This window comes from Lycium ferocissimum, chromosome 12 (genome assembly GCF_029784015.1).
Source record: "Lycium ferocissimum isolate CSIRO_LF1 chromosome 12, AGI_CSIRO_Lferr_CH_V1, whole genome shotgun sequence".
Classification (NCBI taxonomy): domain Eukaryota; kingdom Viridiplantae; phylum Streptophyta; class Magnoliopsida; order Solanales; family Solanaceae; genus Lycium; species Lycium ferocissimum.
This window is the reverse complement of record NC_081353.1, coordinates 59,438,186-59,456,381: the sequence shown is the minus strand read 5'-3', so window position 1 is coordinate 59,456,381 and position 18,196 is coordinate 59,438,186. Positions and strand designations below refer to the sequence as shown.

General features: G+C 33.9%; 1 protein-coding gene across 1 annotated transcript; it reads right to left on the bottom strand.

The window, feature by feature from the left end:
- Window positions 1-7,214: 7,214 nt before the first annotated feature.
- LOC132040042 (nudix hydrolase 18, mitochondrial-like) lies at window positions 7,215-10,836 on the bottom strand. The gene is made up of 5 exons (XM_059430651.1): window positions 10,441-10,836; window positions 9,945-10,065; window positions 9,742-9,831; window positions 8,563-8,691; window positions 7,215-8,302 (listed from the first exon to the last, which is right to left on the bottom strand). The coding sequence occupies exons 1-5, from the start codon at window positions 10,524-10,526 to the stop codon at window positions 8,147-8,149; spliced, it is 582 nt and encodes a 193-aa protein (XP_059286634.1). The 5' UTR covers window positions 10,527-10,836; the 3' UTR covers window positions 7,215-8,146.
- Between the last annotated feature and the right edge of the window lie 7,360 nt (window positions 10,837-18,196).

Genomic DNA, 18,196 nt, shown 5'->3' with positions numbered 1-18,196 from the left:
TTTTGGGCTAGATCCGCAACCCGAAGACTTTTCTTTGTATTTAATTCTCTACTTTGTATTTCTGAGATAGTATTGATATTTGAGATTTGTACTTCCTATCAGACTTGTATTTGTGTAATAGTGGCTCTTGTACTAGTCCAGATCATATTTTGGGTTTATTATTACTACCGCACTTATCATTTGTATAATTTGAATTTGTTAGCTAAATCATTGTTTATTTCCACATAATTCTTATAAATGACTAAAATGATTTGGGAATGGTTCGCCTACCTGGAGGGACAATGTAGGTGCCATCACGATTCACGAATTGGGTCGTGACACCTTAAGGCAAAGTCTACCGCATAATGTAGAGTTTTTGCAAAAGCAAATTTTAAAATTTGTTTCCATCCATCTAAAGAATTCGAAACTACTATGAATAGCCAAAACAATTATGATCAATATTTTAAAATAATATTAATTATAGAAATACGGAAAAGCGTCAAAATGCTTTTGAACTATCTGAAATAGAATAAAATGTCTTTCGTTTGATTTTTGGTCCAAAAATACCCTGAACAATTAAAAATAGCATAAAAGTGCCAGCCTTTAGTAGACTGACAAAATTCTTACAGAACTTATGCCGGACAAGGCAAATGTTCTATAAGCTTATGCCTTGCGAAATTAGGTCATAGATAAGGGTACTTTTGACCCACAAATTTTCATTAAATGAGAAGCAGGGGCAAAAATTAAAGACCAGCGATTTGAGGGGCAAAAATTGAAGACCACTCCAAAATAGGGCCAATCCGCGCAAAAAAATGTTACTCCCTCCAGTTCAAAAAGAGTATCCACTTAACCATTTGCTCACCCCTTAAACAAATAGTAACTCCTAAGAAAAATAGGTAATTTGACTAAATTATGCTAATTAAATAGGTATTGGGTTTGGTCACTTAACACTAATAAGGACAAATATTAAAAATATAAGCTTAATTCTTTCTTGATTTGGTATGTGGACACTCTTTTTTAATAAAAAATAAAGGCTAAGTGGACACTCTTTTTGAATAAAAAAAATAATATTATATTTTCGCATTATAATATCCCATAAATTATATCCTGCGCCCTTAAAGTATAAGTTCTTTAGGGTTGCAAGGCACAAGTTGTGGGATATTACAATGAGAATACATAAATTTATGCCACACAAAAAATTTATTAAAAGTGCAAATGACCCTTTGGGACGGAGGGAGTATTAATAGTCAAAAAAAAAAAAATATCACTATAATTTCGTTCGACATTCTAAAATAATTTTAACCGTAAAAAATAAAATAAAATAAAAAAATAAAAATAAAAAGAGAGAGAGAGAGAGAGAGAATGGTTCAAAATGCCTGTGAAGTATTCAAAATAGAACAAAAATGCTCTCTATTAGATTTTTGGTCAAAGATACCCTTGAACTATTAGAAATATCATGAAATGTCCTAGCCATTAAGAAACTGACCCAATTTTGCAAATATCCCATTAACGGCCTCCGTTTATGTAATTAGTTGTAGGTTCTTGTAAATAGTAACACAGTTGGATCCAAGATTTCGAGAAGATGAGTGCACCATTACGTAGGAAGAGGTGGATCTAGGATATAAATTTAACTAGTTTGACTTTCAAGTTTTTACCATTGAACCACCCATTACGCTTTTGAAATTATCAATTCAAAATTAATTATTATTTTTAATTTTTTTTTTTTTAATATATATATACTCTTTGTCGAAGATATTGAGATCAATTGAACCTATTGACTCTATGCTACATCATTTACCCCAATCTTAGTGTACATATTTCGATTAACCATATAAAATTTTATAGTGACAAAATTAAATAGCAATTTCAATATCTCAAACTTGAAAATTTCAAAAGACTAAACTAAATAAAGAAAGAAAAAGGTACTTAATAAAACAAAAGAAGTGGACACCAATATCCACTTAGAGAGGTGTACCCAACTTCTCTTTTTTTAAAAGAAAAAAATAAAGATAGATATAAAATTGAACTCTTAACTTCACTTAAAAAGGTAAATTCAATCATTATCATATTATATGATACTTTGAGCTCGGATGCACATATTTATATTTAAGTATTTTTGAAAAAAAATATTATTATACATGATCTAGAGAGGGGAGCATGAATTCACGTGAATCTAGGAACCCCTAGATACACCGCTAGAGTCACACTAGGTTATTTCCCTTAGCTTATGATGAATTGAGGAACACTCTAATACGTTTTAGGGCTATATTAGTTTCTCTTTATTTGCCTTTCTTAGATAAATATTGTAGAGTAAGGGAATCTTGGTATGAGATCATGTTCATACTCTTTGGTTATCTTTTGAACTTGAATATTAATGTTTTATTCTAGTTGACATAATTACTATACAGAGCTCATGAATTACATTCATTACTTGAGTTGAGTGCGCATTATTATCCTTTATACTCCCTCTATCCCAAAAAGATTGTCCTCTCCTTTTTAGTCTGTCTCAAAAAGATTGTCCCAGTTCTATATTTAGAAACAATTTAACTTTATGAGATGATTTACAGTCACACAAATATCTAAGACTTGTTTTGGACCACACATTTCAAAAGTCTTCCTCTATTTCTTAAACTTTGTGTCAAGTCAAAAGAGGACAATCTTTTTATTTCTTAAACTTTGTGTCAAGTCAAAAGAGGACAATCTTTTTGGGACGGAGGGAGTAATAACTTTCTGGTTTTCCTGGAAAATAAATGCGCGCTATTTTCCTTTATAATAAATTCCGGGTCTTCCTCGACATTAAAAGCGCATTATTATCCTTTATTGGTCTTCATTGCCATAGAATTAATATTGGTAATAAAAAGGACATGATTCGTGGATCATGTGCCTTTGTACTTTTAGTATTAATAGATCAGCTTCTCATTGCATTATAAGGATCATCTGAAATCTAAAGAAAACAAGCGTACTAAGCAATTTTATTTATACTTGTTCTTGAACAATTAAACAAAAATTTGTCGCTAAGTTCACCCGGAGAGCTCACAGCTTCGCCCGGAGAGCTCAGACTACTTACTTTGAATATCATTTGTTTTCCTTTCAATTATTTTACTTGTTCTTGTCTATTGTCTCATTATTTTGGTTATATTGATCTGCATGTCCATAACCACATATACAAATTCAATTGTACCGTTTTACGGGTAAACAACTAGCTAATTCATAGCTTAATCTTTAAAAAAAAAAAAAAAAAAAAAAAAAAAAAAAAAAGCTTGATCTTGAAATCTTCCTTATTTTAAATCTTAATCCTCTATCCTTTATATTCTTATTATGGCAATTTTCATGTCTTGATAATTGGAAGTTATCAATATGATGTACTAGTTTTATTGGTTGTTTATTTGAATTCCTTCCAAATCTAAGAGCTCTAATTATGAATCCAAAAAGGGATTTTGCGGAAGATTTAACATATGTAACATGAAATATCACCTAATAACGAAATGAGAAATTGACGAACAACGATGATAACTTCAACATTAGAAAATCTACCGTATATATCTCATTTTTTGTTAGGTCAATCCCATCACAGGTGCACCAATAGCATCAAATTCTGAAAGGAAACAAAAAGTTAGACTTCCATATTTCACTTAACACCCAAATATGAGAATCTACTTCATCAAGTGATGAAGTCATGATTTTCACTAAAGTCATCCAAAATATAAAAAATAAATAAAGAAAAAAGTTAACGGAAATTCAATATCTACTATGTCTATTAATTTAAGTTTTTAACCTTATATATACAACGTAATTTTTCGACGAATGAGGCGCTGCCTCTGCCTGAGAAAAAAATTCGCACAAAAAAAGCTACAGATAAAGTAGAAATATTCTTACTATGAGGCATTTTTGAAGAAAATTGTTCGACCAATACAAAATTGTGTTAAGCGTTTCTTTTAGCGGATTAGTCCAATTCTACATAAAGTAACGAGATACCAATTTGGTGCTTGAAATCATAACACACCAGGTGGGGGGAGCAGATCGAGTGAAATGAGGGGTGCTACAATTCCTCCTATTTAGTATTACTAGTTCCAACCCATCAAACATGTCTTAATTCAGTACTATTTTAAGAGTTTTTTTGTCAACTAAAAGAGTATGCTTCCTCGTGACCTCCAGCAAACATGTCTGGACATCATTTAAGGAAATCATATTGATCTAAAAGACAATCCACGAATCCTGGATGTATTCAACAAACGATAAGTACTCTTAGTGTTGCACCATGTTTCTCCCTTTCATGGCAGTTTCCTTTAATGTGTCAGAACAGTCAACTGACTTCGGCTGCATAATTTTCCTCATGCTGGAGAAAATATATAAAAGTATTAAGGATAATTTTAGAGATCTCCCCTCAGATTTGATTTCGTAATACTGACATTTGCGGTTTACAGTATTATATGTACCAGAGTGGAGGGAGAGTAGTAGTTACGGGCTCGGACAAACCCAATAACTTTTGTTTAGACCTTGTATTTGTACTAGTTGCGAAATCGGTAACTATACATGATCACTATGAATTCAATAGCAAGTCTAACAGAATTCATAAACTCTAAATTCTGGCTCTGCCGCCTCTGATGCTCTCTTATTTTAATTTCCTTGTAACAATTTTTGAAAGCTAATAATCATTAATGAAAAAAATTATGTTTGGTCCATTTTGCCTATGGAAACAGATTAAACCTAGCTAGAAACATCTCTTGACCCCTCAATACTTTCGCTGGCACACATCTTCTTCCATGGTCACTTTCATCCGTTAACCAAGAGCTTTTGCACCATATTGCATATTAAATTTCAAATATATGTGTGCTACAAAGCAATGCATATTGTTCACCACATCATTAGAAATGAAGCTATAAGTTTCATGACTTTATGTCAAATAAAACTACTTTAGGAAGCAGAAGGTTCAATATTGTCTTAGTGATGTTCGGAGAGTTTCTTGGGCGTATTACGTGCTTTCTCTCAGTGTCCCTTTTTACGTACTAATAATTTCGTTGACTTGCTTTGCAGTGGATCAGATGCGATAATTATTTGTTTAGGGGAAGATTATTCCCTCCATAGTTATAAGTTTTCTTTTATATTAATTTTATCAAATGTTGGTCAATTGACCAAACGATAATAAAGATTATGGCTGGTTTAGTATACTTTTCTTTATTCGATTTATTGTCGTTCAAAGTTCGCAATAATACGGTGTCATGCGAAAACTAATAATTGCAAACCTTGAATGACGATAATTAGACAAGAAAAAAAAAACTAAAAGAGGCATAATCTTTAATATTGTTTAGTTAATTGACCTACATATGATAAAATTATAAAATATAAACCATGGAGACAATAATTCCCCCCCAAACAAAACTCATGGAATATGAGAAGGAAAGACCTTCAATTTATAGAACTCCAAAACTTTTTTCCTCCAAGAAATGAGTTACACGAATATGAAAGACTTCTAATTTTTTTTTTTTTTCCTTTTCGGAAAAGTTAAAAAATCAATTATGATAAACCATTTGCCATTATTACTTCAAGAAATGGTAAAATTCAAGTATGGTAAGACAATTAGCGCTATATATATATATGAAGCAGAGTTGTTGATTACTTTATAAAATTATTGTAGTTGTTTTAGCCGTGATTTTGGATGAACGTGTGTGCCCGACGGGGTTGTCTTCAGTAGTAAAGGGTCTTATAAGGGGAGTGAGTTTCTGAGTGCGGTTATGGACTTATGGTGACATGCATGGGTGTTGCTTCCTTACGCAAATATTCCAAACACAATTTTTTTCATTAATGATAGTAATTACATTAAAAAAATATTACCAGAAAAAACTAAAACAAGGAGTATTTATAATATCATCAATCTCAAGGGACTAGGGAGGTTAATGTTACAAAATCAATTAAACTTGGGGAGGTCTTCAAAATTATCCCAAAGTATTAACTAGACTTTCTGAACTCAAAACATTGGTTGGTTGAAGAGTACAATCACCAAGTTTCTAATCTACCCATGACAAAAGTAAATCTGGCAGTGAGTTCAGATTGTGGAAAACAGAAGGGAAAAATCGCCTTATTGAACATCACATGACACGAGATTTAATTAGAGCTATACAAAACAAGAAACTAGTATAACATAGCCACAACGTAACTTATTCTATAATATATTCTTGTTGTTAACTAAGCTTTCAAACCAATATAACCATTTATAATAAACAATCAGAAGAACAATAATAATGATTAAGAATATTCTTAATCTCCAACAAGAATCTGTTTCATATTAGAAGAATATTCTAAACACCCTTTCAAACTCAAGGAGGTGAAACAACTTGAGTTTACTTATGTTTTAAAAAAAGAAACAAATAGTCACGTAACAATAAATAGTTGGTTGAACAATGAGCAAGCCCTATTAATAAAAGCTGTTTTGGAATTGTTTTCCGTATAAAGTCTTTAGCAATATAATTGCATGTACAACAAAAGAAAGTCTGGTTGCAATAGAGCACGAAAATGAATTTATTATCATTCTTCGGAAAGAGGAGTGAAAGAAAACAAATATTTGAGTATCATATACCTCGCATTTTGATGTTTCATTGATTTTTTTGTAGCGTTAATCATAATGTTTTGAGCCTAATTGCTGTATTTGTATGTGTAGGAGGCATTAGGAATGAAGTGAAGCGAATACGGGCTATTTAGAGCGAAATCCATTTGCAAATTTACCTGTCCTAAACTATTCCTACTGCGTATAAAACTTTGCAAACTTTATTTTTTAACGGAGTTCGAATTTTGGAGGAGAGATAGCATGCACGACTAAGGTACTCAGGAGCAAAAACTCAACGAGTTTATCTTCCTTTCATCCTTCATAGTAATTTCATAATTTGAATACTTGTTTGATTGGTGTCATGACAAATTGACAATGTGTAGCTACTTTTCTTAATTGAATTCTACTCTAAATTTTGCATACGGTGTTTTTGTGTGATCTTAAATCCTTGATACTTAGTTTACAATTTCTGCATTTGTCATAATAATTCACCAACACTTTTGGAAAAAACATACTTGAATAAATAGTTCGTAATAGTTTAATCTAGACAATAGATGATAACAAGTCTTCCTGGGAACGATACTCTAGTTATCATTTTATTACTTGTCGTCATCGTCGACCACATGTACTTGCCTATGCGTTTGGACCCAACACTATTTTCACTCCAATACATCTTTTCAAGTGAAATAGGAAGAGAAGTGAAAGAATGAATGAATTTCGATGAATTAAATACAAAGTCAGGAAAATTTTTGTGCATAACATCTACAATTAACCCCTAAATGAACCCATGTCCTCTAGTTCTCTCTACTTTCATATGAATCCCCCATTATCAACTTTTCACCTCTTCCTTTGGTAGCTTGAGCAGGCAGCACAATTTGAGAAAGTTGATAAAGTCCAAGATGCTAGTTCTCACCACCATCTTAAACAAGGTGTCACAGTAAGGCAGTAACACATCCCAATATTGTCTCTTCCATTTGGTTGCAGAATAATGCCGATTCCCGGCATTTCAAGTTGTCATGTAAAATAAGGTTCGAAAGGTTCCTTCGATATCTTGTAATTTGTTGTGCACTTTCAGTTGCTATACAATGTATGCTGATTCTTGCTTGCAGATTTCTAAGAACTCTATCCAATAGCCATCGATTCAAGGACTTAAAGCTACAAAACTGATTCTTGGTTCATAATGTCGAACAGCTTTCTTCCTTCCTTTCATTGCTAACTTTGTGCAACAATGTTTGTTCGTTTGTGATCATTGAACCTTCTCTTGGATTTGGTGTTCATTCCCTGTTCTTCACTTAACATGGAGTACTAATTGGCTTGGCTTTGGAGTACTGATTCTAGGTTCATCAGTAAGCTACTCATTAAGATGAAGTCGTTCAGTCAGCTTTGAATCTGAACTCAACGATTCCAATTCAAGAAGGGCATGAAGTATGGGCTCAGTATAGTAGTATTTGGCTCTTGGGAAAGTGTAACGCCGTGTTCCAACTATTAAAGTATTATCCACTTTGGGCCTAGGCCCGCACAGACAGGGCTGTTACAGAAAGAGAATGTGGCACCTAATCCTTGGCTCTTGATCATTGAAGAATGCTTGCTAGCCTTCTTGGCTCTACAATAAATGGTAGTATTGGTTTAGCTACAACACACTACAGTATTTTCATCGGACAAGTCCTTGAAATGGTATAACTGAGTCCCTTCTTTTCTCTTTGACACCTTAGAAGCAAAGACATCCAATGCTTCTTTCATCCAGGGATGCCAACATACTTCCCTGGCTTCACTAAATTTCACCTGCAATATTTGAATCAAATACAACATCATGAGGATACATTTTCATTTGAGATCCGAGTGCATTTTGGAGATCAGAAATAGTTCGAATGATTTCTCAGATGGCTTCTCAACTAATACGTTATTATGTCAGAAAGTCCCTTCTTTGTTGAAGGAAATTGGAATAAAGAAGAAAGGGATTTTCTCAGATAATAACTATTAGTTGAGTGATCATATGAGAAGTCAACCCGAAATAATTCCTATATTACATATTCACAACATACCCATAAACGCCGACGAACAGTTTTCTCAGGCCAATCGTCTAGTTCCTCCGTGACACGCAGAGGAAACATGTGACCCTCATGAAATGTGCCTTGGCTTTTGCTTTTGAAACTCCAGGTACCTAAATATTCCTGCAAATTGATCAAACAAATAAATAAAATGCACAAAAGGCGTCTATACAAAAACAATACTCACTCCATCCCAATTTATGTGAAGGTATTTAACTGGACACGGAATCTAAGGAAGAAAGGGAGACTTTGATTCTTGTGATCTAAAATAAGTCATAGCAATTTGTGATTTATAAATTATCTCATTAACGATCAAATGAATAGTTTAAAGTTAAATTATTACTAAATATATAAAGATGTCTTTCTTTTTCGGATTGACTACAACAACAACATACCCAGTGTAGTCCCACATAGTCGGGTCTGCGGAGGGTAAGATGTACGCAGACCTTACCTCTACCTTTATAGGGTAGTCGCAGACCTCACCTCTACCATTATAGGGTAGAGAGGCTGTTTCTGATAGACCCTCGGCTAAAAAGAACGTAGTCAAATTCAGAAATGTAAGAGAAATAAGACAGCAAAATATGAAGATATCGAACAAATAAAGTAACACACTAATACACACATAAGAATAATGATCTACGTGGTAACAAAATAAAAATAATACTACTAAGGAAGAGAAGAAGAAGAGATGGAAAGGCTAGCCCATCACTCCCAAACTCAGCGCGACGAAACTCAACTACCTACTAACTATCTATTCTAATCCTCGACCTCCAAATCTTCCTATCTAAGGTCATGTCCTCCGACAACTGAAGCTGTGCCATGTCCTGTCTAATCACCTCCCCCCAGTTATTCTTCAGCCTACCTCTCCTAACTCCTGCGACCGCCAATCTCTCGCACCTCCTAACTGGTGCATCCTCAAGCCTCCTCTTCACATGCTCGAATCATCTCAGTCTTGCTTCTCTCATCTTATCCGCCACGGACGGCACCCCGACCTTTTTGGGATTGACTAAAAAGAAAAAAACGTCGTATAAATTGGGACAGAGGTAATACTACGTACAATAATTATGCCTCTATCCCAAGTTAATAAGAAAATAAATGAATCCTCAATATTTGTTTCGCAATGCACAAATTTGCAAGAAAGGGTACTATTTAGTTTTGCATGCAGATACTAACCTGAACCTCAACCTCACCAACCACTCCAGCTTCTTCAAAGGTCTCTCTTGAAGCTGCCTCTTCCAATGATTCATCAATTTCCCAACCACCCTGCATTTTAATTGCATAACCAAGAATGTAAATTGATGAATGACACATCTATATAATGCAATGGAACGATTTCCCATATTCAATTGAAATGAATTGTTCAAAGAAATACGTACCTTAGGAAACATCATTCTTGGATTCTTCTGTGAGCTGATCAATAAAAATTCCAAATTATCTATAGGGGTACCCTGAACACATGATGATGGGTCCGTTTTCTTGCATCTATATGGAATGCATCTGCACCATTATGGTAAAATGAGATAGAAGTCAAATCAAATATTCAATAGACAACATCAATTAATCTCAATATTCCACAAAGTCATTTCCTTTTCCCTTAGGAATTGATAAATTTTTTATTTGTTTTTTGGTTTCCCATCAGGTGTCCAGTAGACGCATTGGAGCTCGACAGCTCCTAAATTTTTTTTTCATTATCGGGACTCGAACCCGAAACCTCTTATTAAGAGTGTGGCGACCCAACATTATTAAATACTATAAAAAGGAAAACGGAACAAGAGAGAGCTTAAACCACACCCATATGATTTTTTTCCATTTACCCACAAAAGCTTTATTTGAAATACAAAGAAGTTAAGGATTAAAGAAAACAATACACACCCAACAACTTGACGACAACCACGATTGTATCTTTGCAAATCTCTTCCTGTGCGAGAGGACATTGAGAAAGATTTCTTGATTTGCATATTCAAAAAAACAATAAAAAGACGATATTTTTTTCTTCTTCCTTCAAAGAAAATGTTTCTGAAACAAAAAGGGTATGCAAGAAATGACAACAATATATATAGAATTGGATTTAGGCCGTTATAGAGAGAGGTGAGAGAGAAATATTTGCGCGTACAAATTATGTATCATTAAAACTTGAGAAGACTAGCTATTTTCTTGGATTGGATCTTACTCTTTGAAAAAAATAATCCAAGAAACTAAATACAGGCGAGAGATAGCAATAAATTTTTTCTGTCTTAATATATTGTGTGGATAATATATATGAGAATGATCTGCTATGTTTGTCCACTCCTTTAATAGACAAATGAGAGAGACACAGAGATTGGTAGGGAGATATCAGAATTAATGCACCTCTCTAGTGGTGGACAGATTACGCGTGGGTCAATCATTTTGGTGTTATTGTATTGTATTTTCTAATAAGGAGTGTTTAGTAATTATAGCAGAAAATGATAAAAAAGTGACGCCTTATGCGTGGATTAGATTAAAATTTTCTGTTAAATAAATTCTTAAATAGATTTTGTCTCTTAAATTTGTCAAAGATTAATAAAATATTAATTTTTTTAAAACAGGAAATGGCTAAATATGTAACTTGTCGAATTGGGCTGGAAAATACACGTCTTCCACTTATTACCCCAAAATTACTCTCAACGTTATTTTTACTTAAAATTGTCTAAGAGTCACGTGGCAGTGTATAATTAGTCCAGATGTTTATCCAATGTGAATTAAATTAGAGAAATTTACATAGTTTGACTTCTAACAAGCCATAGAGTACTAATTCTTTGTCATTGGGTGTATTCCGGTGTATTCAATTCGGTTGTATTCAATACACTATATTCATTGGTTGTTTTCATTTGCCGCTACTTTTTTACCTTTGTATTCAAACAACAAAAATTTTAAAAAGTAGGGATATTCATTTGTATCAATTCAATTGTATTCATTCGTAACTACTTTTACCTTTGTAACACAATGGGGTAAAAATGTATATTGTTGAGGTACATCAGCTAACTACAATTCCTATAAGCAGTTACTTATTATTATTATTATTATTATTATTATTATTATTATTATTATTATTATTATAATTATAAAAAATCATCTTAATTTTAACTTTAATCTAATAGTGTAAAATAACTATTTCTTCCGTTTCATTTCATGTGAAGGTATTACTGTTTGAGAAGTCAAATAATAACTTTTTTATTATTATTTTCTCAAATTTCTTATTAATAGTTGGATCATTAACAATGGTAACTTGTGTTATTTTAGGTGTAGTTCTTAAATATGTAAATTTTATTATAAACATTTTGAAGAATTTGTATGCGTATTTTTACAATCATAATTAAATATTTTAATTTTCATACTTTAAAGGGAAAATGGTCAAATTTACCCCTGTACTTTGAACTAAGAGGCAAATTTACCCGTAATACTTTAAACTTTTCACCCCTACCCCTACCGTTATCAAACTTTGCAAAAATATCCCAACCCTAACGGAATGCTGACTGGCCGCCCAGGTGGCTTGCCATGTCAGCCACATGGGTAGCTGTCAGCATGCCACGTGGAATTTAAAAAAAAAAAATTTGAAAAATAAAAAAGCTGTTTTTTTAAAGAAATAAAAAATAATTTAAAATAAAAAATAAAAAAAGTATTTGTATAATTATTTTTTAAAAAGTATGTTTTTTTTATATGATTGTAATGTTATGTTTCGTAAATAGAAAACTATCGTCATGTTTCGTAAATATTTCTCCTTAATATGTATATATACGTACTTTATCCTTCCAAAAATTCAATATCTCCTCATAGGGAATTCAATTATTTATCAAATATTTAGTTATTAGGCATTATTTTTTTCCTACATTTTAATTCATTCTACTATAAAAACAAAGAAAACATAGTAAATTTGTACAGAAAAATCATGGTATAGAGAAGATAAAATGATGATAGGTCCCTTGGGCTAAAGATTGTGAGTACCTCACAAAATGATAATAGGTCCCTATACAAAACATACGTTTTTAAAAAGAATTATACAAATACTTTGTTTTTTATTTCTTTAAAAAAATCAATTTTTTTTTTTATTTTCTTAAAAAAATTATTTTTTTATTTAAAAAAATTATTTTCCACATGGCATCTTTATGGCCGCTTGGTGGCTGAACGAGCAAGTCTCTGGGCGGCCGGTCGGCCATCTTGTTAAGCTGGAGGGTGTTTTTGTAAAGTTTGATAACGATAGGGGTAAGAGTGAAAAGTTTAAAGCATTAGGGGTAAATTTGCCCTTTAGTTCAAAGTACAGAGGTAAATTTGACTCTTTTTCCAACTTTAAATACCTTCATATAAATTGAGAAAGAGTGAACTATACGACATCAAAAAAGCTAGATTCAATTAATACACCTATCAAAATGCACATTGGCTACAGAGAGAGCCAGTTGTCTTGCAACAAGAAGACCGTTAACAGTACTTTACATGTTCGGATGGAACACCAAGAGGATCAGAGCAAAAAACCGGTGTTGACCTGACAAGACAAAACCCACTTAAAAACTTCATTTATGGACCATCTCATTTAAGTGTTGTTTGCGGCGGCGGGGGGAGGGGTTGTTTGGTGGGGGAACAGATTTAAGATTTGAAGTTTATAATTTTTCATAGTAATTTTAAGATAATAATAACTTGATTTATAATTAAATATTTATGAATATTTAACAAATATATAGGATATTAACAAAACCTATTGAGTTCCCATAAATGCCTATCTAACTCATTAGATCAGTCATTGGTGTTTTTTCCTTATAAAAACTCATGCATACAAGTAACGAAGTGAGCTGAGCACGGGGGAAGGGCATAGATACTTGATTTTGGGGTCACTGTTTATATTATATCTTTATGAGGTTATTGGTCGCTGTTTAGAGATATGTAGGTACTAGTAATGGGGTTTTATGCTGAAACAAGTAATGCATGGTTTAGTTATGCCGAGATTATAATGCATAATTATTTTTTTGGATGTCTGGTTTGTAGTATTAGAAACTAATACACATTGTTTAATTTTTAATTTTCAAAATAAAATGCGTGTTTATGTTTATATAGTTAGAATTTCAAGAAAAATATATTTCAGTTCATTGATTTTATCTCTAATAGACTAAGAAGAGGCAGAGCCTAGCAATCAGCATCCTTGTCATCTCCGTTCTTACTCCACAAGGTAAATTGACATTTTAATATTTTTATGCATATATTAATAATCTCTGTATTAGATATTTTATCTTTTACCACACAAAATATTAATATATAAATTGACTCATAACTTATTGTAACGACTCACTTAGTCGTTTTGAGCATTTTACCTTATTTGCCCCAATATACCCTTCTCGAAGTTTCTTATCAGCATTTTGATATGCGGGGATGGGTGACTCAGTTCCCGAGGCTATCGGGTGGGTCTTGGATTGGTGTTAGTGAAGTTTGAGTCTCCTAACATAAGGAAATGGTGATGCTTGACCAAGTCAACATCGGGGTAAATGCTTCATTTGGAGAGTTTCGATTCCATTAAGTGCGCGATGTGATTTTTGACTTATTCGAACCTTTTGTACGAGTTCCGAGGCTTTCAGATGTGATTTGGGTCTTGCGTTGGAAAGTTAGGATTTTGATGTGGTGGAGTTGACCTTGGTCAACCCGGGTTAAGATGACCTCTTTAGGGAATTCCGAATGCGAGAGCGAGTTCGTAGGGTGTTTTATGATAGAAATGCATATTTGATTTGTGTCCCAGGGATTCCGAATGAGTTTCGAGCTTTGGATCGGGACTTGGTGAAAAACCATATTTTCTAGTTCAGTTGATTCTGGTGTGGCCGCAATTGCGATGGCCATGTCACAATTATGGGACTCGCATTTGCAAGGCTCGGGTAGGTTAGCATTTGTGAGCTAAGCATCACATTTACGAGGCTCGCAAATGCGAAAACCCTGGACAGTGTTAAATACATTCCGCAATTCGAGTTTCATTCTTCATTCACCCATTTTAGAAGTTATAGAGCTCGAAATTAAGTGATTTCAAAAGCTAGTTTCATGTTTCTTCATTGGGGTAAGTTCCTAACCAAATCTAAGTTATTATTCAAAATCTCTTCCATTAATTTACGTTTCTATTCATGATTTCTAAGTAGTAAATAAGGGTTTCCACGGAAATGGGTTCTTTATGAGATTTATGAAATTGAGGATTCAATTGAGATTAGAACTTCATGATTCTTAGCATATGAACTATCTAGACTAAGGGTAAGATGATTTTAGGCTTAAATTCCAGTTTTGCCCTTGTGGGCCTAGGGTTATCTTTTTTGTGTTCATTTTTGGGATCCGGACTAAAGTATAGCAATATGGGTGTTGTTGATTCGTGTGACCCCGTAGAGTACTAATTTGACTATATTGAACCCGATTCCACGATAAATTACTGTTTTGACCTTTTGGGTTTGGGACAAGGTTTTAGGTTGGCTTTTTGGACTGAATTCCTTATATGGCTTTATGGGTATCATTAGACTCGTATTCTCATGTAGATATCGTAATTGAACAGATTGAGCTTGCTCGGAGGCTCAGAGGAAGGGGAAGGTCACAGAGTGAATCTTCGACTTCGGATTCAGGCAAGTTGAGACTTACTAGGCCCTTTATGTAGTGTATTTGTTGGTTAATGCAATAAAAGGACGTAATGGGGAATTGAAGGTCCTGTACTCGTGAGATGACGAGCACTTGTGCGGGTACCGGTGTATCTGTATGGGTAACTAAAACATGAACTAATACGACTTGTGACGGAGATACGTGTTTAGCCTTCGGGACATGAGGAATGGTGGATAAATCCATTTAGGTTGTTATGATTGCAGTTTATTTGAGCTAATCTGGGGAGTGATTTTAGACTTAGACTTATTTTCTATCTATGTATTATTAAGGCTTACGTACCTTGGGTTGGTTGACTTTATTTCCGCATTTACTTTTATCTTGACTCGCACATATTTGGTTTCTGACTAAGGGTTGGGTTAGGAGCCCTCACGGCACAAATGGGATTTTGGGTCGTGACACTTATACTTCCTCTGTCCCAATTTATACGAGGGAGTTCGAAGTACGAGGGTCAAAGCAATTAATCTTTGACTCAATTTCAAACATAGATTTTTGAATATTTTATAAATGAAATTTATATATTTGAAAATTACATAAAAAGTACTATAAGTCTGTATAATTAATAATTCACATTATATGAAAAGAGTTGAAGAAAATCGTAGTAAAAGAAAGAGCTGTTTGACTCCCAAAATAGTAAAACTCTCATATAAATTGACATGAAAGGAGTAGCTGTTTTATTTACGTGAGATTTTAAAATGATAACCAAACAATTTACTTGGTGTGCTGATTTTATACGAAGTAACTACATACAAAGCTATTGAATATGGTATTAGATATGCTAATTTTGATACATGAAGAGCTTCCTTCCTAACCATCAACCAAACACCCCTAAGTTTATAAACATTTTCAAGCTAAGTCCACACACTTCGAAAAACTTCAGACATATGGTGTTTCAAGTTAGGCTTGGCAGAGCCGAACTTCAGATAAAATGTCTGAAGTTTGAAGTGACTGGAGTTTAAGCATTCATGCCTGAATTCAGGCGAACAAGTTTTCGGTTAGAAACACCATTTTATACAAATTTCAACAATCCAGCATACGATTCAACACCCAAAACTCCTCCCAATGAGCTAAAATTGGAGATATAACTTTTAAGTCAAAATATCATAAAGAATAAATCACAATCATCAATTTGTCAATACAACAACAAATCTAACAATCCTATTTTGCATCAATGGTGATTTTCCAATATTCTTAAACCTTTCCAACAACACTCACTTTATTTAAATTCAATTTTCATAGGGGAAGGAGACATCACATGTTTTCTCTGATATTTGCCAAAACTGAGTACATTTTTTTATGCGGATTGCCCTTCTTCTAGGGTGGTCTTTAATTTTTGCCCCTCAAATTGGTGGTCTTTAATTTTTGCCCTTCGCCTAATACTTTGAGGTTCTGGGTTCGAATCCTAGCTCAGAAAAAAAGAAGGAACTTCGCAAGACAGAGGTTTGGATTCGCAAGGCAGAATTTTGCCCAAAACTCTATCTTAAGGTAGAATTTGAAACTCTGCCCGAATCATGCAAAATTTTGCCTTAAGGCACAGTTTTGCATCTTGCGTATCCAAACTCTGTCTTGCAATTTTTTTAAAATTTTTGACTGAGCGGGGGTTTGAACCCGAAACCAAGGGGTTCTAAAGAAGGGCAAAAATTAAAGACCATCAATTTTGATGGGAAAAAAATTAAAGACCACCCCAAAATAAGGGCATTCCTGCGAATGTACGTGTTAAATAATTTTTTTAAAATTAGATTAAATGGTAGTGTCCAAATAGGTGTAACGACCCGTTTGATCGTTATAGTATTTTCGGCATTTTCGCCTTTTTCGAGCATTGATTAGCTTATTTTTGACCTGAGGGGACCGTTGGCACGCTTTCCGAGGTGTCTAGAATTGATTCGGGCAACTTTTGTGAAATATAGGCTTAAAGTGAAAAAGAGTTGACCCAAAGTTGACTTTTGGATAAACGGGCCTTTTTCGAAAATCCGTCGATCCGAGTGGTCTGGATGGTCGTTTAGAACTTGTGTGTCTATCTGGTTCGGTTCCCAATGCACTCGGATGCATTTTGGGACTTGGGTTGGAAAATTGGAATTAAGGCATCGGGAGTTGACTCTGTCAATGAGACCTTCGTTGGGAATTTCGAGGCCACGAGCTCGTTCGTAGCGTGTTTTTATATGTGTCTATGTTTATGGTATGTGAGCAGATGGCCTCGGGAATTAGTCGAAAAATCGGATTGAATGGTGAAACTTGGGTGGGTTTTCTGGTGTCTGGTGCCTGGTGCCCGCTTTGGCGGCACCAACACCGCAGCAGAGGTAACCCTGCAGTTGGAGCGGTCCAAGCCATTTGGGCTTGACCGCTGAAGCGATCGACGGACCGCTGAAGCGGCTCCGCTGGGGCTGTCCCAGTGTCGCCAAAGCGGGTGACGGGCAGTGAGTATAATTAATAAATGTTAAAAGCCTTTAGATCCTCATTTATTTCCATTTCGAAATTAGAGCTTTTGGGGACTGTTCTTGGAGATATTTTGGGAATACTCTTGGAGGTAAATCTTGCTATCCCTCTTCTATTTCATTAATCTTAATCATCATATATTACTCCTTTCCTTAGTAATTCCTTAGTAATGGTAGATAAAAGTGGAGATAAAGAATGTTCTATCTAGGCTTATAAATGGTGAAATTGATGGAGTTTATGCTAGTTTTTGATGAATCTTAGGTTGTTAATCATATATCTTCCATTATTAGCGTTGAATTTCAGAATCAAAGAGTTAGGGTTTATACCCAAACTGGGGGTTTTGCTTCAAATTTGAAATTGGGTAAATTTATGAGTTAATTTAGCAATTAGTGGTTGGGTTATGATCATCTAGTGCTTAATTTGATATTTTGCTCCCGAATTTCCCATTTTGACCTTGTGGGCCCGTTTCCCCCAAATTCTAGGGTTAGATTTGACCTAAATTGAATGATAGCAATATTAGTATCATTCTTTGTGATTTCTAATCTAGATTTCGATTATGCCTAAACTTTAT